Consider the following 23,872-nt stretch of genomic DNA (forward strand, 5'->3'; position numbering starts at 1 on the left):
TTGTATCCATTGAAAGGGGTCTAATGACACTGAATTCATTTCGTTTTCAAGGTCTGGGTACACATGTGCCAATGTGTTAACATTTTGGGGGGGGTATTTAAAACAATCTGTTTACTGGCAGTATGGTATGTTGCACGTGTCTCAACACGTTGCCTAAATTTGCATATACATGACTACCACAAGGGTACCATATGTGAGGTCATCTATCACGTTTATTCAGAGAAAATGACTGCCAAACAGTCACGTGTAATAAATGAACAAACACCCTAGATTGCTTCGCCACCTGAATCGTGAATGTCTAGTAAACTGGGACATTTCATTAAAGCAATTAAGACTTGACAGTCATGGATATTGTGTTAATTGAACATTGCATCTACTGTTTTGGTTGAGGGGGGTTTATGGACGGACTGCATATTTTCCAATGCAATAATCTTGAATCATTTACAATTTTGGCAACCTTTCCTGTCAGTACATGTTTACAGTATAATGTGTACAATTCTTTATATTCATAAATTGCCTCGTATCAAACACTCATTTCTGGTTAGGATTAATCAATGCGCAGCCGCTAGCGCAGCAGCATTCTTGCGAACACAGCCGAAGAGGAGCGGTGCGGCCCTGTAAAAGCGCCGAAGCATTATCCCCGGGATAGAAAGGTTCCTGGGTGTTCTTCGTGATCTACGTTTATGTCTGCCTACGTTCTTGGCCATGGACACAACCTTTAGCAGTAATAATATTAGTTTTTTAATACCGACCTAGTAAAGCAAAGAATCGTTTGGAAAATAAGAAGTGGCTGGATTGGTAAGTATTCGATTCTGATAGTCGACTCCAGTGACAGGCTTGCTAAGGACCCAGCTAGCTCATAGTGGCCAAGCTGGTATACCCGAGAACTGCCACGAGAGAGCTGTCATGTTACAGTGTATCCTAGCTGGCAAACGTTGAGGTAATATGTAGTTAGATTGCCGCATTGTAACACTTACGCTATATTAGATATACAATTAAGCTAATCACGGCACTATTGCCAACTTGTACTGTTAGCTAGCTAAACTATATCCAGCTACAGTTGTGACCCCTTGATGAGAACAAAGATAGCTATGTCGTACGTACCGGTCATTAAATTATTTCCCCTATCCCTGGTTTCCTTTACCAATTCTTTTTAGCTACCAACCTATCTGATATTTTATAATGGTGGAATATCAGTTCAATTTTTTCATCAAAGGTTATGAATGGAATAGAAAATGTCAGTGACTTAGATTAGTCTGAAGTCAATGCAGGCAACGTGTGGATGACAAAAAAACGAGTTTGTCAGCTATCACTTCCTGCTTTCCAGACGCAGAAGTGATACTTCTTCATACCTTTTCTGTATGGTGCAGTTTAGGCCTTCCAACCCCCCCACTACACTGTTCAAAAATAGAAATGTAACGTGTTGGTTTCATGAGCTGAAATAAAATGCGAAGTGTTCCATACAAAAAGCTTATTTCTCTCAAATTAGTTTACAGCCCCTGTTTAGTGAACATTTCTCAGTTGTCAAGATAATCCATCCCCCTGACAGGTGTGGCATATGAAGCAGCTGATTAAACAGTGCGATCATTACACGGATGGATCTTGTGCTGGGGACAATTAAAGGCCATTCTAAAATGTGCAGTTTTATAACACAACGTCACAGATATCTCCAAGTTTTGAGGGAGGGTGCAATTGGCATGCTGACTGCAGGAATTTCGACTAGAGCTGTTGTCAGAGAATTTCATGTCAATTTCTCTACCAACGTCGTTTTAGAGAATTTGGCAGTACATCCAACCGGCCTTACAACCGCAGACCACGTGTATGGCATGGTTTGGTAGAGCAGTTTGCTAATGTCAACATTGGGAACAGAGTGTCCATGGTGGAGGTAGAGTTATGGTATAGGCAGGCATAAGCTACAGACAACAAACAAATGCATTTTATCGTTGGCGATATCAATGCACAGAGATACCGTGACGAGAGGCCCATTTCTTTTATAGTATCTGTGACCAACAGATGCATATAGATGAGGGCCAAATTCATTTTTTGTTTAAATTGACAGATTTTCTCATATACATTTTAACTCAGTAAAATCTTTGAAATTGTTGCTTTTATATCTCTGTTCAGTATAGAGCTATGACCAATTTGCATCTTCACCCTAGTCTCCCTGAGGGCTGTTTTGGAGCTATTGTCATAATGTTTACACACCCATCCACTCCTTCTGGAGCTTCAGTGTGACATTGTAAAGGCCAGGTTGAAGGGTCACAGCCCATAGGTTTGTTTGGACAATGGGCAACGAGCAGGCTATTGGTGATCAGATTCCCTTTAAATCCAGTGCTTGAATGTTTTCTTCACATCATCTGAAAGCAAATGAGTTCTCTGAAATTCCACCAACACAAAGAACGTCAATGGGGTCCTTGGCAACCGCCTTTACGCCTGCCCACTCCATACAGAGGGCAAACTTTGTTTTTACTGTCACTATGTTGGCTAAGGTTTCATGCATTCCTGTAGCATCAAACTATACAAGCAATGGAATGTGGACCATTCCTTATGCCTTTGCTGTCTTCTATCACAGCTTAGATACATTTTAGTCCTTTAGTAGATGCTCTTATCCAGAGTGACTAGGGTTCCATGCCTTGCTCAAGGGCACATCAACAGATTCTTCTCCTAGTCGGCTCAGGAATTCAAGCCAGCAAACTTTCGGTTACTGGACCAACGCCCTTAACCACTAAGCTACCTGCTGAATCAAATACCAAACCTTTACCGCATGCAGGATTGAATGAGAGATATTTTATATGTAGGCGTTTTATTCAATGTATATATAAGATTGATTAACCCTTTTATTTGAACGTTTAACCTTAGATTGCAGACTCTGGTTGAGGCTTGTTGGCCAGTGAATGCATAGAGTGAAGAAGGTCAAACTTGGAGACAAAACACAAGGTTACTGGAAAAGGTATGGTGTCCATGTGCGTTCCAATGACCTGTGTGTACCTTCTCCATACTAGATGCAAGTGCCATTGTTCGTGAGCATGTAGATGACCAGCGGGTTGTCTCTGTTTTTTTTCTGTTCTCCCTCTCAGTTGTTTGGGAGGGAATATGACGGCGGTGGACGGGCTAACAGACAGCACAGAGGTGGTGGAGATGGAGGACGGTCCATCTCAGTTCTATGTGGAGAAGCACTCGTGGGGCGGCCTGCGTGACATCATCCACAGCAGCAGGAAGTACTCAGGAATGATCGCCAACAAAGCACCCCATGACTTCCAGTTTGTGCAGAAAAACGATGAGTCAGGCCCCCACTCCCATCGACTGTACTACCTCGGTGAGCCAAGGCCATCTGCCACTGATGATCGTCACACAGTGCTTCATTGAGTTACTCCCGTTTCTCAAGTTGCAACACTGTTTTGCAAGTTGTACCTTGGCCTCTTAACTCATTTTCACTTCCGACCGTCTCTCTCTATCGATCAGGAATGCCTTACGGAAGTAGAGAGAACTCACTGCTCTACTCGGAAATCCCCAAGAAGATCCGGAAAGAGGCCCTCTTGGTGTTGTCGTGGAAACAGATGCTGGATCACTTCCAGGTGAATACCCCTTGAATTCTCTGTGCGTCACTGAAACCTAATGACCTCCAAACCTGGTGCCAAGGAAATCCTAATAAAATATGTTAGTTATTATCCTCATAAGATGAAGATCTCAAGCTCTCTAACATTTTTTTTACCGTGGTTTGTCAAATGTTCATAACAAGACCTGAAGCCAGGAGATGCGGAATAGGAAAGTGGAACGATCATTTCTCACATATTCACAGACATTCATTCAGAGATACCCACAGTCTCCAGACAGCGACAATTAAATTAACAGTTGAATAATCATTAAAGGTAGACTCAGCGAAATGACGCTGCCACGATCATCACCGCAGACTTCGCTCGCACACAGTCACACACAGTACCTTCGCATGTGCATGGGTTTGCTTCACTCTCTCAGATAACAGGCACACACACATGCATACTGACGCCACACATTTTAAATCATTTATCTGAATCCACCAATCAAATGTACAAAAAAAGGATCCAAACATTTCAAAGGTCCCTGTATGCATGGCCCTCCAGGGTACAGAAAGCACCTCCTTCTCCAAACAGCTAGGCTGCCCACGACAGCTGAAACAGAGCAGTATCTCGTCAATTGCTTCGCCCTAGTTTTTGTCAGGCCCGCAATCTGGAGGCCACACCAAGTCTGTGTATGTGCCAAATATCAGCACCACCAGCTTGCACCTCCACCCGAGGCTGTCCCAGCATGCCATGAGAGGCTGTTATTTAAAAAGCTTCTCAGCAAAGGTTTGCTCCATGTAGCCGTCCACTGAGCAGCCCACTTCCAAAATGAACGCCTCCCCCACAACAACAATATCTGGTGTATTTGGCCCACAGGAAATCACATCATCATCAACATCAAACCAGCTTCCTGTTACACAACTATGTTTCTGCATGTGTGCTGTTGGTGAGACCACTTGTCTCACCTCTCTGGCTATCAGATCAACAACACCATCATGACTAGCAATGTACAAATCCTTGTATGAACAGCAGCCATTCACATGGACAATGGACTCCATTACATTTGACTCATGTAGAATACAAAATGGGTCATGCATAGTCCAATGGCAGGATGGAATGGGAGACAGAGTGGTCAGCATAGTCCAGAGCAGCGAGTTTCTCCTGCAGCCTCAGGCCAGTCCAGCGTTGCAATAGCGACATCTGTCTGATACCAAGGAGTGTCGTCCTGGATGTAGGATGAGATGTTCCATCATGGGTAACAGAAGCCTCCACAACAACACTGCGATCTGCCAAAGCTGCATCAGAGGCCGTCACTGGCTCAGTTTACATATTAGGCCGTCCGGTTGCTCAGGTCGTTGAGGTCCTGCCAGTCTCACCCGACTCCAAAGCCTGCAGCAGCACGAGTGTCCAATTTTCCATTGGCCTTCCTCCTGAAGCCCAAGAAGTTGTCCTCAGTGTCCCTGGCCAGTGGACCTTCCTCCCGAAGCCCAAGAAGTTGTCCTCAGTGTCCCTGGCCAGTGGACCTTCCTCCTGAAGCCCAAGAAGTTGTCCTCAGTGTCCTTGGCCATTGGAACCTTCCTCCTGAAGCCCAAGAAGTTGTCCTCAGTGTCCCTGGCCAGTGGAACCTTCCACCTGAAGCCCAGGAAGTTGTCCTCAGTGTCCCTGGCCAGTGGACCTTCCTCCTCCATAGGTCCAGAAGGAGGGAGGCTCTGGCTAACTGCCTAACTGTCACATCGTCACTGTTGAACACGTTCAACAAGTGAGTCAGTCTGGTAGCAATGTAAATGGACCAGTAAGTAAGCATTTCACTGTTAGTCTACGTGTTGCCTACGAAGCATGTGACAAATACAATTTCATTTAATTTGATTTCAGGTACGGGACCAAAACAGCTGTGAAGTTTTTAGCCTCGCGCTTCAACGTTCTTAGTTGTTACTGAAATTGACCCACTGTGCTGTTTACTTTGTGCACCAACGTCATATCGTCGAGTCTACCTTTAAATCATTATGATGACAGCAAAATGACTTTCCCCTCACTACCAGGCCACGCCACACCAGGGGGCCTATTCCCGGGAAGAGGAGCTCCTTCGGGAGCGGAAGCGCCTGGGAGCGTTTGGGATCACTTCCTATGACTACCACGCCCAGACCGGCCTGTTCCTCTTCCAGGCCAGCAACAGCCTCTTCTATTGTCAGGACGGGGGAAACAATGGCTTCATCGTGAGTCTTACCCCCCTTTATTCATTAAATTAACTTAGAAAGCCTTTCCTACATCTGCAATTGCCACTAAGTGAGTTACAGTAACTTTGATTAGTAGCTGTGTTATTGAATGTCATTTTAACATCCTATAGTTGATATGAGCATTGGTGCATGAACTGCACAGCACCCAACGACACAGCGATGAATGGCTGTTGCTGTGTGTATGGTTGTGTCTTCAGGGTTGCATTCATTAAGGCACACTGTAGCAAAACATTTTTTTATCAATGGAAAACGAAAACAAGCAGTTCTATTGGACAAGTTGAGGTCGTCCCTGTTTGTCTGTTTTGTTCAGTTTAGTGCCTAATGAATACGAACCTGTACACTAAGAGTGTTTCCTGGTTTAAAAGCAGTCTGCGCCCATTAAGCCGGTGGAGATTAAGACGCAGTGCTCAGGGACCCGCATGGACCCCAAGATCTCCCCAGGAGAGCCCAACTTCATTGCTTTCATCAACAACAATGACCTGTGGCTGGCTAACCTCAAGTCTGGGGAAGAGAGGAGACTCACCTTCTGTCACAAAGGTCAGAAGGGTCAGGGACTTTTGGAAGTTTGTGTACTGTAGTTGTATGGAATTGTTTACACTCTCTATGCCATGTTGCGGACACTGCATGGATTTAATGAAATAAATGAATCCCCTCTCCATGGGTCAGGTCTGGATAATGTGAAGGAGGACCCCAAGTCTGCGGGCGTGGCCACGTTTGTGATACAGGAGGAATTTGACCGCTTCACTGGCTACTGGTGGAGTCCCTCTGCCGTAGAGGGTGAGTAGGCACCTGCTGTCACGCCTTCCTTATGACTAGAGAAGGAACCATTTTCATGTGAGAAATTGGTCTCTTCCTTAATCAAACCGTCAGTCAGTCATGCTTTGATGAACGTCGTACAGGCTTTAACTTAACCCAGACACACTGTCATTATGAAGCTGTGTCTGTTATTAATGCTAGCTGTTTCTGTATGCATTTTCAAGAGCATGTTATCAGTTCTGTCTGTCTAACCTGCTCTTCTCCTCTGTTAGACTCAGATGGGGGCAAAACTCTGTACCTCCTGTATGAAGAGGTGGATGAGACAGAGGTAGAGATCATTCATGTTCCCTCTCCAGCCTTGGAGGAGCGGAAGGCTGACGCCTACAGATACCCCCGCACAGGTGAGTCCCCCTGGCGCTGGTTGGGTCCCCCTGGCGCTGGTTGGGTCCCCCTGGCGCTGGTTTGGTCCTACTCGGGTGGGGTTGTATGTGGTTGTAGTGACACGTGTTTTGCCTGACGACTCAAACTGAATTCTTCCGCTGCTCGATGACTGCCATCATTGAAGTTGTTTATGGTTGCGTCAAAATGAGGGGTGTTGTAGAAAACAAGGCGCCGCTTTACCCACGCGTGTTCTGGTTCTGGCCCAACCCATCCGTTTCTGGGACCAATCAGAACGTCAGGAATGTGTTTGTGTTCTAGAAATCGTTGGGGAGGTACTCAGATCCAGACTCATTGCAGAGAAGAAACTAACATCCGTGGTCGTGGTGTAGAGTTTGGCCGGAGCAAGGAGTTTGGGAAGCTAGGCAAATATACAGTATTAGCAATGACCTAATGAAATCATCATTTCAAGAATAGACCACTAGAATTAACAAAAATAATTATTTTTTTCGTAGGCAGTAAAAATCCTCAAACCACCCTGAAACTGGCTGAGATAAAGACTGACATACAAGGAAAAGTAAGTGGCAGCTGCTTTTGACTGCTCTCCATTTATTCTCTTATTTTGCTCTTGCTGCTCACTGTAGTGTGTGTGTGTGTGTGTGTGTGTGTGTGTGTGTGTGTGTGTGTGTGTCCAGATCGTGACCATTCAAGACAAGGAGCTAGTTCTCCCCTTCACCACCCTGTTCCCTGGGACGGAGTACATCTCCCGCGCAGGATGGACGACTGATGGCAAATAGTGAGTGTTACGACATAATGTTTCCCCAGGAAATGCTGCTTTTGACCTGTCTCTGATGCTATTTGGCTCACATTGGTGATGGTTAGGGCCGGGGGACGGGAAAAGTCATCTTCCAATTCCGCAGAAATCTTGGTTGATTAGTTGCTAGTTGATTAATTGAATCAGTTGTGCTAGTGTTGAGCTCCAACACAGGCCTGCATACTCTGTATCGCTCTAGGACCTGGGTTGGTGTCCTCTGAGCTTGCGGAAAGGACAAGGCATTAGTGATGTTCGACCTGTCATTATTGTACTGTGTGTATGATCCAGTCAGTGAGGGAATGTGTGTTTCGGTCTCCCCCGAGTGGTTGGGCAGTGCTGCTGGACCGCAGTCAGAGGAGGCTCCAGCTGGTGCTGCTGCCCCCGGCCCTCTTCATCCCCGTCACAGATGACCTGGCCCAGAGGCAGAAGAACCTGGAGGCCGTGCCCCATGATGTCCAGCCCTACATCGTCTACGAGGAGACCACCGACATCTGGATCAATGTGAGATAGGCAGGGCAGGATGGGGATAATATGGAAAATGACTACGCGTTAGGGAAAGGAGGGGCACTGACTTGTCATTCCTCATTTTAAACTCTGGAGCCTCGGTCTTTCATCCATCTGTACCTTTTGAGAGAATTGTAGTTACCAGATATGTGCTTAGTATTATGTAGAATTAATCGTCAGACTGTAGATTTGGCTATCAGTGCCCTCTCAAAAATAGAAGATTTAATGCTTCTTGGGAATTACTATTATATTTAGCTGCATGTACAATTTGGTTGTTGAATTCCCACTCATCTCACAGTCACTCTAGTGTAATAGTGATTTGAAGGGCAATATATTGACAGTGTGTATGTATGTTGACATATGTATTTGCATGGAAGAATCAGGCCACAACAAACTAACAACAACCATGTTTTTCTGTTGTCCACAGGTTCATGATATTTTCTATCCATTCGTTCAAACGTCAGAGGATGAGTTCTCTTTCATATGGGTGAATGAATCCAAAACGGGCTTCAGCCATCTGTACAAAATCACATCAGCATTGCAACCAGACCTCTACCAATGGTCAGGAAGCTACAAATACATAGAGGGTAATTCCGTTGCTGTCATTAACCAGGTTTTGCATAATAAGACCCACGTCGGGCCTGATGGAAAAAGCAAATTTGCTAAATCTCGGTCCCCCCAAAAATACGCTTCACAAGGTGGGATAAGTTTATTGGTTAAATAGATTGTGACAATTGCGGTTGAGACACAGTTATGAGCAACTTTTGATATAATAGCCAGTAAGAGTCACGTGATGATATGCCTACTACCACAGACAAAATCAGTTATGATGAATTTATGCAAATGTACAATAAATATAGAGCAGTGGTACTCAACTCTTAACCTATGAGGTCAGGAGCCTGATGGTTTTCTGGTCAACCTGATTATTCTTTTCACCAGGTAAGTTGACTGAGAACACGTTCTCATTTACAGCAATCGACCTGGGGATTATTGACAGGGGACTGGAGGGGGAGGAATGAGCCAATTGTAAAACTGGGGATTATTAGGTGACCATGATGGTTTGATGGCCAGATTGAGAATTTAGCCAGGATATCAGGGTTAACACCCCTACTCTTACGATAAGTGTCATGGGATCTTTAATGACCTCAGAGAGTCAGGACACCCGTTTAATTTCCCAGCCGAAAGACGGCACCCTACACAGGATTAGGATATTTTTTAGACCGGAGGAAAGAGTGCTTCCTACTGGCCCTCCAACACCACTTCCTGCAGCATCTGGTCTCCCATCCAGGGACTGACCAGGACCAACCCTGCTTAGCTTCATTAGCAAGCCAGCAGTGGTATGCTGCTGGCAATAATTAATTGCACATATCTGATGTCCCAGGTCTAAATCAGTCCCTGATTAGAGGGGAACAATGAAACAAAGCAGTGGAACTAGCTTCCAGGTCCAGAGTTTAATTTGAGGGATATAGAGGGTATTATTTGAATTCTGGTGACATGCCATTATCAAATAATAATGATCTTGCTGTTATCTATAATCTCATCATACAACCTACACTGTCCACTTTACCAGTGAACTGTTGTCTAGAGCACATGCTCCAAAACCAGATGGAGAACGTTTAACTGACAAAACCATCGTTAGACTTAAATTGGTTTCCATCGCATTTTCAACATATTTTTTTTTGCCCCGTTTTCTCACCAATTTCTTGATTACGATCTTGTCTCATCGCTGCAACTCCCGTACGGACTCAGGAGAGGCGAAGGTCAAGAGCTGTGCGTCCCCCGAAACACAACCCAACCAAGCCGCACTGATTCTTGACACAATGCCAACTTAACCCAGAAGCCAGCCGCACCAATGTGTCGGAGGAAACACTGTGCGACCGTGTCAGTGTGCACTGCGCCCGGCCCGCCACAGGGGTCACTAGTGCGCGATGGGACAAGGACCCCCAACCCGGAGCCAAACCGGTCGGGACAGAGCCCCAACCCGGTCGGGACAGAGCCCCAACCCGGATGATGCTGGGCCAATTGTGCGCCGCCCCATGGGACTCCTGGTCACGGCCGGTTATGACACTACAACCCCAGGCTGTAGTGACGCCTCAACACTGCGATGCAGTGTCTTAGACCGCTGCGCCACTCGAGAGGCCCGGGGTACATGGACATTTTAAGTGCTTTTTATGTGCATTACATCATCCCACACAGCTTTTTATCCACAGCCAGTCAGTTTGATGGAAACACCTCTGGAGATTTTAGAATATTCACATGAAATTCTGTCGCAAATTGGATGGAAACCTGGCTATCGTCATGTTTTGTGTGACAGCACAAACAGATCTGGGATTCAGGCTTTGTCCTTCCTTCCTTGAGCTAATCACTGATCTGTATGTGTTGTGATTTAATGAAGGTGAGATATTGATTGAACTTTGAACAATCTGTAGTCGCCATCCGGGTGTCACGTTACTGCACTGTAAGTCTGGCTAATGTAATAAAAGTTGTCAAAATATAATCTCTAATCTCTATGGTATTTTCCTCTGCAGGAGACTTTAAATGTGCAATCAAGGAGGAGGTGACTCTGACCAGTGGGGAGTGGGAGGTTTTGGCCAGGCATGGCTCCAAGGTAGGATATTCAGTCAGTCAGATTAAAACCCTTATTGTCACAGTGCAAAATATCTTTATAATATACTTTTGTGTGTGCTTACGCTATTGTAAGTTTATAATGCATGTTCTGCCATCAATATAAATATCATCTGTGATTCTCTCTAGATCTGGGTGAATGAGGCCTCTAAGCTGGTGTACTTCCAGGGCACTAGAGACACTCCCCTGGAGCACCACCTCTATGTGGTCAGCTATCAGTCCCCAGGGGACGTGGTCAGACTCAGCAAGCCTGGCTTCTCCCACAGCTGCTCTGTAAGCAAGGTATGGACTCACTCAACAAATAGGATTGCCTGGCTGCCAAGCCCCCCTCTGGCACCCCTGTAAATCTTACCCCAAAATATATTATTGTAATCGGGCTACAGGGATTGATTGAATATATACGGCCCTCTGTCACCTGTCATTGCATTCACAAGCTCTCCGGTGGCCATTTTGCCAAACAACATGACTGCAGTAGGTAGTACCAACGAACACTGTAACATCCTGGCATTCTGCTCTCAGTTAGACACACTGCACTCAATCATCCCCTCCCCACGCTTCATGAGACCACACCACATAAGTACCTTAGGGAGGTACAGCTGATCTCTTCCCTATGAGAAGCCTGGTTACATCAGGCAGTGTTGTGGAACTCTGCCCATGTCATGCTGTTTAACCATCTGGTCATTCAGCGTCACTGTGTGCCTGTGTGAGAGGATATTGATGGATGTTACTACAATGTTACAAGGACTTGCCTTAGCTGTTAACAGATTGGGCAGAGTAGACATGGTCTGTTGTGTGGGCATCTGGGCCCTCTGTGATGTGGAGTTATCCAGGGAGGTGGTTCTAAACCTGATGGTCTCAGATCTGTTATGATTTTTCAGGTATACCTTTAACATTGTACGGTGAGAGACAAAGCTGGCTTGAAATCAAGGCTCAGTGACATTCTGTCTCCGATGTGAAGATTAATTCACAGCTGTTCATCTCTGTCTCCTTCTCTCACCCCTTATCATTGTATCTCCCCTTTCTATCACTCTTTCTCTCTATATATTCTTTACTCTCCCTCTCTTTTTCTCCACAGAACTTTGATATGTTTGTCAGCCACTACAGTAACGTGAGCACTTCCCCCTGTCTCCACGTCTACAAGCTGACTGGCCCCGAGGGAGACCCTCTCCACATGGTGCCTGAGTTCTGGGCCAGCATGATGGAAGCCCCAGGTAAGGAAGAGAGGAGGGTTTATATCATTACTTTAAAAGTCCCAAAAATGTATGTGGCAATCACAGATTACCCCTTTAAAGATGTATCCTTTATTCCTTGAGGCAATCACTGTATAGGTGTAAACTGTACCATGTGACTCTCAATTACTCATTCCAGGGCCAGGTTTCCTGATAGCAATAGAATTTAGGCTTCTGAGAGTTTTAACCATGCATCTTTGCTACAACGGCTGAAGATGTAACATGCGTTTTCAGTGGTGTAAAATACTTTAAAGTACTACTTAAGTATTTTTTGTTTATTATTTATTTAACCAGGCAATTCAGTTAAGAACAAATTCTTATTTGCAATGACGGCCTACCAAAAGGCAAAAGGCCTCCTGCGGGGACGGAGGCTGGGATTAAAAATAAAATACAAATATGGACAAAACACGCATCACGGCAAGAGAGACACCACAACACCACATAGAGACATAAGACAACAACATAGCGTGACAGCAACACATGAAAACAAGCATGGTAGCAACACAACATGGCAGCAGCACAAGATGGCAGCAGCACAACATGGTACAAACATTATTGGGCACAGACAACAGTACAAAGGGCAAGAAGGTAGAGACAACAATACATCACGCGACGCAGCCATAACTGTCAGTAAGAGTGTCCATGACTGAGTTTTTGAATGAAGAGATTGAGATAAAACTGTCCTGTTTGAGTGTTTGTTGCAGCTCGTTCCAGTTGCTAGCTGCAGCGAACTGAAAAGAAGAGCGACCCAGGGATCTGTGTGCTTCGGGAACCTTTAACAGAATGTGACTGGCAGAACCAGTGTTGTATGTGGAGGATGAGGGCTGCAGTAGATATCTCAGATAGGGGGGAGTGAGTCCTAAGAGGGTTTTATAAATAGGCATCAACCAGTAGGACTTGCGATGGGTATACTGAGATGACCAGTTTACAGAGGAGTATAGAGTGCAGTGATGTGTCCTATAAGGAGCATTGGTGGTAAATCTGATGGCCGAATGGTAAAGAACATCTAGCTGCTCGAGAGCACCCTTACCTGTCAATCTATAAATGACGTCTCTATAGTCTAGCATGGGTAGGATGGTCATCTGAATCAGGGTTAGTTTGGCAGCTTGGTATCTGTACTGGGGTTCCACTTTACTATTAATATTTTTGACAACTTTTACTTCACTGCATACCGGAAAGGAAATATTGTACTTTTTACTCCTTACATTTTCCCTGACACCCAAAAGTACTTGTTACGTTTTGAATGCTTAGCAGAACAGGGAAATGGTCTAATTCACACACTTTTAAAGAGAACATCCCTGGTCATCTCTACTGCCTCTGATCTGGTGGACTCACTAAACAGAGAACATCCCTGGTCATCTGTACTGCCTCTGATCTGGTGGACTCACTAAACAGAGAACATCCCTGGTCATCTGTACTGCCTCTGATCTGGTGGACTCACTAAACACATGCTTTGTTTGTAAATTATGTCTGAGTGTTGGATGGGCACAACTTTCACTGGGGATGGGGGACTTGCAACATTTTGAAATTGCACCCGTACCTCTGGCTATCAGTAAACAATTTGCAACAAGAAAGTTGTTCCTTGTGGTTTGCTTAATAAGCAATTGGAAATTATTTGAACTTTTACGGCGCACCATAAATAAAATATTCATTGCGGACGTTACACATCAGGAAATATATTGAGGCAAAAATTACAGACAGTAGTGTACAAATAGCTCATTAAAACCCAATTGAATTAAGTAACATGAAATGTATTTCAATATCATTCAGATATATAGGTCTATGTAGCCTATATCCTTCAGATATATATAGGTCTATGTAGCCTATATCCTTCAGATATATATAGGTCTATGTAGCCTATATCCTTCAGATATATATATATAGGTCTATGTAGCCTATATCCTTCAGATATATATATATAGGTCTATGTAGCCTATATCCTTCAGATATATATATATAGGTCTATGTAGCCTATATCCTTCAGATATATAGATATATAGGTCTATGTAGCCTATATCCTTCAGATAGATATATAGGTCTATGTAGCCTATATCCTTCAGATAGATATATAGGTCTATGTAGCCTATATCCTTCAGATAGATATATAGGTCTATGTAGCCTATATCCTTCAGATAGATATATAGGTCTATGTAGCCTATATCCTTCAGATAGATATATAGGTCTATGTAGCCTATATCCTTCAGATAGATATATAGGTCTATGTAGCCTATATCCTTCAGATAGATATATAGGTCTATGTAGCCTATATCCTTCAGATAGATATATAGGTCTATGTAGCCTATATCCTTCAGATAGATATATAGGTCTATGTAGCCTATATCCTTCAGATATAGATATATAGGTCTATGTAGCCTATATCCTTCAGATATATATAGGTCTATGTAGCCTATATCCTACAGGAACACGGTTAGAGTGTCCTAATCTTGTTTTTCTGTGTGTATCTTTGTGTGTACTCCAGGTTGCCCAGGAGACTACAAATCTCCGCAGATCTTTGACTTCCCGGGAAAGTCAGGCTTCCAGCTCTATGGAATGGTGTACAAGCCTCACAACCTCCAGCCTGGCAGGAAGCATCCCACAGTCCTCTTTGTCTACGGTGGCCCGCAGGTTTGTGGCTTCTCTCAGACATTACAATTTTGTTATTTGATCAGGAATTCCTTATAGAAATCCAATCAGATCTGTGAGCGCCGAAGGGGTAGGAACTAAGGGGAAGGAGTCTGGGTTTTGTCTTGAAGGGATACATCATTTGTAAAAATGGACTTTTCATCGCAGGTTAGGAGAACTTATGCTGCAGGTTATGATAATTAAAGTAGTAAGTTAAGAGCATTAGGTTAAGGTCAGGAAAAGGGTTAGGGTTAGCTAAAATGTAGACATTGCCAGGGGCTGAAATGGAATTGGTCCTGTATGACCTGTTTGTAACTAGCAATCATAGCCAATACTTTCCCTAGAAATAACCATACCAAGTTCTGTCACCTTGTTTTTTTTCACGTACAGTAGCAAGATGTGTACAATGCTGAAGTCCTGTAGTCTCTATAGGGCTGACCCAAACCGTACAGTGATGTCTAAAATATATATCTATTTTTTTAAATGATCCTTTCCAGGATTGTTCCAACAACTGTGGTGTATGCATAATCAGGCTCTGCCCTGCTAGGCTCTGCCCTGCTAGGCTCTGCCCTGCTAGGCTCTGCCCTGCTAGGCTCTGCCCTGCTAGGCTCTGCCAAGGCTAGGCTCTGCCCTGCTAGGCTCTGCCCTGCTAGGCTCTGCCCAGCTAAGCTCGGCCAAGGCTAAGCTCGGCCAAGGCTAGGCTCTGCCCTGCTAGGCTCTGCCCTGCTAGGCTCTGCCCTGCTAGGCTCTGCCAAGGCTAGGCTCTGCCAAGGCTAGGCTCTGCCAAGGCTAGGCTCTGCCAAGGCTAGGCTCTGCCAAGGCTAGGCTCTGCCAAGGCTAGGCTCTGCCAAGGCTAGGCTCTGCCCTGCTAAGCTCTGCCCTGCTAGGCTCTGCCAAGGCTAGGCTCTGCCAAGGCTAGGCTCTGCCAAGGCTAGGCTCTGCCAAGGCTAGGCTCTGCCCTGCTAGGCTCTGCCAAGGCTAGGCTCTGCCCTGCTAGGCTCTGCCAAGGATAGGCTCTGCCCTGCTAGGCTCGGCCAAGGCTAGGCTCTGCCCTGCTAGGCTCGGCCAAGGCTAGGCTCTGCCCCGCTAGGCTCGGCCAAGGCTAGGCTCTGCCCTGCTAGGCTCGGCCAAGGCTAGGCTCTGCCCAGCTAGGCTCGGCCAAGGCTAGGCTCTGCCCAGCTAGGCTCGGCCAAGGCTAGGCTCTGCCCAGCTAGGCTCGGCCAAGGCTAGGCTCTGCCCAGCTAGGCTCGGCCAAGGCTAGGCTCTGCCCAGCTAGGCTCGGCCAAGGCTAGGCTCTGCCCAGCTAGGCTCGGCCAAGGCTAGGCTCTGCCCAGCTAGGCTCGGCCAAGGCTAGGCTCTGCCCAGCTAGGCTCGGCCAAGGCTAGGCTCTGCCCAGCTAGGCTCGGCCAAGGCTAGGCTCTGCCCAGCTAGGCTCGGCCAAGGCTAGGCTCTGCCCAGCTAGGCTCGGCCAAGGCTAGGCTCTGCCCAGCTAGGCTCGGCCAAGGCTAGGCTCTGCCCAGCTAGGCTCGGCCAAGGCTAGGCTCTGCCCTGCTAGGCTCTGCCCTGCTAGGCTCTGCCCTGCTAGGCTCTGCCCAGCTAGGCTCGGCTCTGCCCTGCTAGGCTCTGCCCAGCTAGGCTCGGCCAAGGCTAGGCTCTGCCCTGCTAGGCTCGGCCAAGGCTAGGCTCTGCCCAGCTAGGCTCGGCCAAGGCTAGGCTCTGCCCAGCTAGGCTCGGCCAAGGCTAGGCTCTGCCCTGCTAGGCTCGGCCAAGGCTAGGCTCTGCCCAGCTAGGCTCGGCCAAGGCTAGGCTCTGCCCTGCTAGGCTCTGCCCAGCTAGGCTCGGCTCTGCCCTGCTAGGCTCTGCCCAGCTAGGCTCGGCCAAGGCTAGGCTCTGCCCTGCTAGGCTCGGCCAAGGCTAGGCTCTGCCCAGCTAGGCTCGGCCAAGGCTAGGCTCTGCCCTGCTAGGCTCGGCCAAGGCTAGGCTCTGCCCTGCTAGGCTCGGCCAAGGCTAGGCTCTGCCCTGCTAGGCTCGGCCAAGGCTAGGCTCTGCCCTGCTAGGCTCGGCCAAGGCTAGGCTCTGCCCTGCTAGGCTCTGCCAAGGATAGGCTCTGCCCTGCTAGGCTCGGCCAAGGCTAGGCTCTGCCCTGCTAGGCTCGGCCAAGGCTAGGCTCTGCCCTGCTAGGCTCGGCCAAGGCTAGGCTCTGCCCTGCTAGGCTCGGCCAAGGCTAGGCTCTGCCCAGGCTAGGCTCTGCCCAGCTAGGCTCTGCCCAGCTAGGCTCGGCCAAGGCTAGGCTCTGCCCAGCTAGGCTCGGCCAAGGCTAGGCTCTGCCCAGCTAGGCTCGGCCAAGGCTAGGCTCTGCCCAGCTAGGCTCGGCCAAGGCTAGGCTCTGCCCAGCTAGGCTCGGCCAAGGCTAGGCTCTGCCCAGGCTAGGCTCGGCCAAGGCTAGGCTCTGCCCAGCTAGGCTCTGCCCAGCTAGGCTCGGCCAAGGCTAGGCTCTGCCCTGCTAGGCTCTGCCCTGCTAGGCTCTGCCCTGCTAGGCTCGGCTCTGCCCTGCTAGGCTCTGCCCAGCTAGGCTCGGCCAAGGCTAGGCTCTGCCCTGCTAGGCTCGGCCAAGGCTAGGCTCTGCCCAGCTAGGCTCGGCCAAGGCTAGGCTCTGCCCTGCTAGGCTCGGCCAAGGCTAGGCTCTGCCCAGCTAGGCTCGGCCAAGGCTAGGCTCTGCCCAGCTAGGCTCGGCCAAGGCTAGGCTCTGCCCTGCTAGGCTCTGCCCAGCTAGGCTCGGCTCTGCCCTGCTAGGCTCTGCGCAGCTAGGCTCTGCGCAGCTAGGCTCGGCCAAGGCTAGGCTCTGCGCAGCTAGGCTCGGCCAAGGCTAGGCTCTGCCCAGCTAGGCTCGGCCAAGGCTAGGCTCTGCCCAGCTAGGCTCGGCCAAGGCTAGGCTCTGCCCTGCTAGGCTCTGCCCAGCTAGGCTCGGCTCTGCCCTGCTAGGCTCTGCCCAGCTAGGCTCGGCCAAGGCTAGGCTCTGCCCTGCTAGGCTCGGCCAAGGCTAGGCTCTGCCCAGCTAGGCTCGGCCAAGGCTAGGCTCTGCCCAGCTAGGCTCTGCCCAGCTAGGCTCGGCCAAGGCTAGGCTCTGCCCTGCTAGGCTCTGCCCAGCTAGGCTCGGCCAAGGCTAGGCTCTGCCCAGCTAGGCTCGGCCAAGGCTAGGCTCTGCCCTGCTAGGCTCGGCCAAGGCTAGGCTCTGCCCCGCTAGGCTCGGCCAAGGCTAGGCTCTGCCCTGCTAGGCTCGGCCAAGGCTAGGCTCTGCCCTGCTAGGCTCGGCCAAGGCTCGGCTCAGTGGTGTGAAAAGTGTATGTGTGTGCCCACAGGTCCAGTTGGTGAATAACACCTTCAAGGGGATGAAGTACCTGCGTCTCAACACCCTGGCCTCTCTGGGATACGCTGTGGTGGTCATCGACGGGAGAGGCTCCTGTCAGAGAGGCCTGAAGTTTGAAGGGGCTCTGAAAAACAAAATGGTAGGATTGGTCGAAAGCCAACCCATATGTTGCTTTTTTAAATTGATATAAATGGTTCCAATCCAAATTGTTCCATATTGTTGTGTACAAACATTAAAGCTGTAATCCTTAATGGTGAAACTGCAACGTACGTTTATGATATTACAGCAACAAGAAAGTTAGTGTAAACAACCATCGGATGTCATCGCACGCATGATAAAGAGCACAATATGTACTGGCATTTTATTTGTATTTTTTTACCCTGCTGCACCACGCTCTTCAGCTCGGCAACAAAGACAATAACGGTGGTCGGGCGGCCAGGGGCGCCGTGTCCCCATGCTGCGGATTCAATCTTTAAGGTACCTGTGTTCTACAGTAGACACAGACATGGCAAATTGTACTGTGCCAACAAAGGCTGTTCTTGCTGTGCAGGTTCATTAAATCACATTGGATCACCATATACCGTGTACCGTCTCCTGTTAATAATACCTTCTGGTATTTATTAATGGAACAGCACCTGTCCTCCCGTGACCCAAATTAAGAAGAAAATGTGTGCTTAAAGATGTATTCTCATAAAAATGTGAATTTGACCCATCTGGGTGTGTCACTGTGACTGTCCTCTCTCTGTGTGTTACCAGGGCCAGGTGGAGACTAATGCCCTCCTCTCTCTCTGTGTGTTACCAGGGCCAGGTGGAGACTAATGCCCTCCTCTCTCTGTGTGTTACCAGGGCCAGGTGGAGACTGTCCTCTCTCTGTCTCTGTCTCTCTCTCTGTCTCTCTCTGTGTGTTACCAGGGCCAGGTGGAGACTGATGCCCTCCTCTCTCTGTGTTATCAGGGCCAGGTGGAGACTGATGCCCTCCTCTCTCTCTCTCTCTCTCTCTCTCTCTGCGTTATCAGGGCCAGGTGGAGACTAATGCTCTGTGTCTCTGTCTCTCTGTCTCTCTGTCTCTGTGTCTCTCTCTCTGTGTGTTACCAGGGCCAGGTGGAGACTGATGCCCTCCTCTCTCTGTGTTATCAGGGCCAGGTGGAGACTGATGCTCTGTCTCTCTGTCTCTCTGTCTCTGTGTTACCAGGGCCAGGTGGAAATTGAAGACCAGGTGGAGGGGCTGCAGTACGTGTCAGAGAGGTTCAACTTTGTGGACCTGAGTCGCGTGGCCATCCACGGCTGGTCCTACGGAGGCTTCCTCTCCCTCATGGGCATCATCCAGAGACCCAACGTCTTCAAGGTGAGAGGAACTACACTAAAATACACAATTCCAAACCCAAATCACTTGACGATTTGAGTAGATTCGATACCACATTGCCCTCTGATTGGCTAGGGGAGATTTTCCCATATGGCTTAGACCTATTTAAATATTTCAGATCTGAAGAGACTTCATTGGACTAGAACCATCTTGGATTGCGTTTTATTCTAGAAAGTGTAATCACATCTCATTTACAATGGAGATTAGACTGAATGTAGTTGATTATAGATTGGCCTATTGGTGAGGATAGCTTTGATTTATTTGAAGCTCATTAGATATGACATTCTGTATGGATGTAGTTTTCCCATTAGGCCTCATGGTGTTGATGTTGGGTCACACGTCATTCCACACTGCAGTTCTCATAGTGCCTGTCCTTAGTTGTACTGCTCTACAAAGCACACTGGCAAAGATCAACAAATGTATTGTTTTTTTAAACCATCAATGGAGCATTTTAGGGTTATGTGCTCAAGGGCACGTCAACAGACTTGTTTTTTTCTCCCCCTTGTCAGCTTGGGTATTCAAACCTCAACCTTTTGGTTACTGGCTCAATGTTCTAACCGCTAGACTACCTGCCCCCTCTCACCAGCATCATATATACCAGCATATCTCTCACCAGCATCATATATACCAGCATATCTCTCACCAGCATCATATATACCAGCATATCTCTCACCAGCATCATATATACCAGCATATCTCTCACCAGCATCATATATACCAGCATATCTCTCACCAGCATCATATATACCAGCATATCTCTCACCAGCATCATATATACCAGCATATCTCTCACCAGCATCATATATACCAGCATATCTCTCACCAGCAGCAGAGGTACCAGGGGGCGTATTCAGTATGTATAGTACTGCTTGACAGAAATAGGGCTTCATTGAACCATTAAATAGCAGAAGTTTAGACATGCCACACAATCAATGTATGCCACCACCCTGCTATACTGAACAAATTCCCACAGGCATCCATCTTCTGAAAAGCAGTTTGACCTCTCATGTTGCGCTAAAATGTGGGAAATGAACACTTGCTGAAGTGTGATTGTACAATGCATCTGAAATGTCTTAATGGTCTGTCCTGGTGGAGGGAGAAATTGCAGGACAGGCTTATTTTAATGCTATCCTTACTGAAAAAAATAAATAAATTGCCCCCCCCCCAAAAAAAATAAATAGCAATGTTGTTCCTTTTCAGTTGGCCATAGCGGGCGCTCCCGTGACGGTGTGGATGGCGTACGACACGGGTTACACAGAGCGTTACATGGATACACCTGATAACAACCAACAGGGCTACGAGGAGGGCTCCGTGGCGCTGCATGTGGACAAGCTGCCCAGCGAGTCAGTCCCACACTGTTTACTGCACTCTATACACTTGAACCAATCTAAGAAATAAGAACGGCCAACTTCTATATTTCTATATTGTACTGTAGGTGAAGGTAACAATGTTGTGGTCAGTTCTATTCCATTTTATTCATAATTGTTGAATAAAAGCAGGCATTGGTTTGGAGCAACAAAAATACTATATATTTGTATTTTGGATGTTTCTCAGCTCAAATTTCAAGGACAGATGGAAAGTTATTGAGTTTCACCATAAACATTTCTATATGTATAATAAATAAACAGGATATGCTTACTGTAGTGTAGTATTTTAAAAAAGGGCCGAATATGAAAATGTAACCTGTTTTATTTTCATGTGGTTTCTATGTCTGTTTCCGTCCCTTTGAAACCCTCCCCACCCAGGCCAAACCGCCTGCTGATTTTACACGGATTCCTTGATGAGAATGTTCACTTTTTCCACACCAACTTCCTGGTGTCACAAATAATCCGCGCTGGAAAGCCATATCAGCTACAGGCTAGTATATTTATGTGTTGTTGACATTTCTAAGTCTGTGTTAAAGGCATGTTATGGGTAACAATGTCCCATCTATTGATATACGTTTCCCCAACATGGACATTGTTGTACAATTAAAGAGAAGCACTGCTACAGTCTGTTCCATGTGGTGTCCGTGGGACCCAGAAGGGGGCTGCTATCTTAGCCAAGACTTTAATGGACAACTCTTTCATTTGAATGGGTTTCAGGGAATATTGTTTTCAGAAAATTGCAAATTGTAGTCACATGTACCATATAGTGTATACTGAAGTAGGAATTAGTGGTTGATTTTCCTCTGCTGTTTTGCAGGTCTACCCCAATGAGCGACACAGTATTCGCTGCCCTGAGTCAGGAGAACACTATGAGATCATGCTGCTGCACTTTCTACAACAATACCTCTGAAAGTCACCCCCCTCTACCCCATTCTGAAACCAACTGTATACCTCCCCCGAAACTTCCTCAACCCAGGCATAAAGACCTCTCTGTAGCCACACCCAACTACTCTCAACTTTACCATGAACTGGTGATCTCACTCAATTATACCTCCACCTGTCTCGTTCTCTCTGTCTCTCTCTCTCTCTCTGTCTCTCTGTCTCTCTCTCTCTCTCTGTCTGTTCTCTCGTCCCTGCACCTAAGGAGATCCAAGGCAGGGTTGTGAAGTTTCACCTCGGACTGTGGAGTGAAAGGGGATGTACATTATCTGGAGGCTCTCTCTCTCTCTCCACCTCGGACCGTGGAGTGAAAGGGGACATTATCTGGAGGCTGTCTCAATCTCTCTCCCTCTCCACCTCAGACCGTGGAGTGAAAGGGGACATTATCTGGAGGCTGTCTCAATCTCTCCCTCTCCACCTCAGACCGTGGAGTGAAAGGGGACATTATCTGGAGGCTGTCTCAATCTCTCTCCCTCTCCACCTCAGACCGTGGAGTGAAAGGGGACATTATCTGGAGGCTGTCTCAATCTCTCCCTCTCCACCTCAGACCGTGGAGTGAAAGGGGACATTATCTGGAGGCTGTCTCAATCTCTCTAATTGTCTTCCCTTTCTCTGGATTGTTTTGCCAAATGTTTTTCTTTTTCCTCCATTTTATTCACTCAAGTCAGTGGTAGGATTGGGGTTCCTCGAAAACGAAATGGAATCTATATACACACACACACACACAGCATATTGGAGTTGGTGTAATGGCTCGAGGAAGAAACCCTGCCTTTACTTGCATTCATTAACTATTTTAAGTGTGTATTGTTAAAAAAATAAAATATTTTTATGGATTCTTATTCTTTTATAATGAGTGTCAAATGAAGTCCCTCATTGACATAATACAGTCATTTTCTCTCCTCACATTGCAGTGCTCACGGTGTCGGCTAGGCTTCTGAAGACATACCATGTATGCCAAAGTACTTCTTGACTTGATCGTGCTGGTATTTCCTTTTTTACGGCAATTACGATACGAGTACGAGCAGCCAAGTCTTAAACAGCTTTGTACCACCTGAATAACATGTATACGTGATGATGAAGAATAAATATATGTATGATGAAATCTCTTTAATTTGATAATTTATCACAGATTAACACGAACAATTATGTATGGATGGATCTATGCATACATGGATGGATAGACCATAATGATGAACCAAGATGTTGAGACTGTTTCAATGTCTCAAATTGTACATGATGTACAAGATCAGTGTCATGGTCAACTACAATGTGATTCATATGTAAACACAGGGAATATCCTATGTGTGCAATCTCAGGTCTAGTAATCTTTCCATGTGAATTGATATTTCTCTATGACCATCCTGGTTCTTTGGAGATGGGGAGACATCTCATGTCCCTTTTGACCAATCAGATCTTTTTCAAAGCTGATCTGACCAATTTGTGAAGAAAAAAAGATCAGAATTGGGCTACCTGTTTAAACGAGGCCTCTGTTCCTCTACTCATTGAGTCCTCCAGCAGGTGCAGAGGGTTGATATGCTATCCACCATAGAATTGAATAGGGTCTCTATGCCAGAGCCATATGTTAATATATTACTCTGCTCTATGCTATCCACCTTCCCTTTGGGGGAACGGTTGCCATGGATACCAACGATGTGATGCTGCCATTTCATAGAGGAGCTCGCTGGAAGCAAGGGTGCTTGGAAGTGATTGATGTTACCGAGGAGCCTCTGTAGGGTCTGCCATTTTGAGCACATGTTAGTGATGCAGCTGGAAATGGGAACTCAACCTTTATTAGTGAAGTTGAATTGTATCATTTAAAAAAATATCAAATCAAAGTAACCGTTTACCCTTTGACTACCTTTTTATTGATAAAAACCACAACTCATTTCATTTGACATCCTTTATGAAAAATGCACCTCACTGTCTCTGAAGGTGTTCTGAAACACATTAGCAGTAAGCCTGACCAGATTTCATTGAGTAATTGAAGCTGGACCCCAGCTCGCTGTAAGATGACTTAACTTCTGATTCTGGGGAATATGAGAGGTCCACGTGCATGGTGCCTCCAAGTAACTGCTGCTTTAAAACATGGCTCAGTCTCAACCCTGGCCTGCCTAGGGAGAGTTTGCATCCCTCAG

At 46.8% G+C, this 23,872-nt stretch overlaps 1 protein-coding gene across 4 annotated transcripts; it reads left to right on the plus strand.

Moving 5' to 3' along the window:
* Positions 1–98: 98 nt before the first annotated feature.
* Positions 99–22,839, plus strand: LOC124042018 (dipeptidyl peptidase 9-like). 4 transcript variants are annotated; one of them, XM_046360282.1, is made up of 21 exons: positions 99–798; positions 2,860–2,950; positions 3,078–3,316; positions 3,463–3,575; positions 5,579–5,752; positions 6,139–6,310; positions 6,440–6,550; positions 6,802–6,930; positions 7,423–7,484; positions 7,603–7,703; positions 8,045–8,222; positions 8,653–8,812; positions 10,754–10,833; positions 10,980–11,132; positions 11,926–12,061; positions 14,559–14,704; positions 18,061–18,207; positions 19,261–19,413; positions 20,632–20,774; positions 21,177–21,288; positions 21,616–22,839. In XM_046360282.1, the coding sequence occupies exons 2-21, from the start codon at positions 2,895–2,897 to the stop codon at positions 21,706–21,708; spliced, it is 2,658 nt and encodes an 885-aa protein (XP_046216238.1). In that variant the 5' UTR covers positions 99–798; positions 2,860–2,894; the 3' UTR covers positions 21,709–22,839. The 4 variants fall into 4 exon arrangements, with proteins under 4 accessions (XP_046216238.1, XP_046216240.1, XP_046216241.1 ...); XM_046360284.1 differs by having other exon boundaries at positions 6,142–6,310; XM_046360283.1 differs by lacking the exon at positions 99–798 and adding an exon at positions 811–940.
* The last annotated feature ends 1,033 nt before the right edge of the window (positions 22,840–23,872 follow it).

This window comes from Oncorhynchus gorbuscha, linkage group LG08 (assembly GCF_021184085.1).
Source record: "Oncorhynchus gorbuscha isolate QuinsamMale2020 ecotype Even-year linkage group LG08, OgorEven_v1.0, whole genome shotgun sequence".
In the NCBI taxonomy this organism is placed as follows: domain Eukaryota; kingdom Metazoa; phylum Chordata; class Actinopteri; order Salmoniformes; family Salmonidae; genus Oncorhynchus; species Oncorhynchus gorbuscha.

What these genes read in the sequence shown, in the direction of transcription:
- LOC124042018 (XM_046360282.1), top strand. Translation starts at nt 2,895, where the DNA reads ATGCATAGAGTGAAGAAGGTCAAACTTGGAGACAAAACACAAGGTTAC. An exon ending in ACTCACCTTCTGTCACAAAG is followed by an intron (nt 6,311 to 6,439) that starts GTCAGAAGGGTC and finishes TCCATGGGTCAG; the next exon opens with GTCTGGATAATGTGAAGGAG. An exon ending in AGACTGACATACAAGGAAAA is followed by an intron (nt 7,485 to 7,602) that starts GTAAGTGGCAGC and finishes GTGTGTGTCCAG; the next exon opens with ATCGTGACCATTCAAGACAA.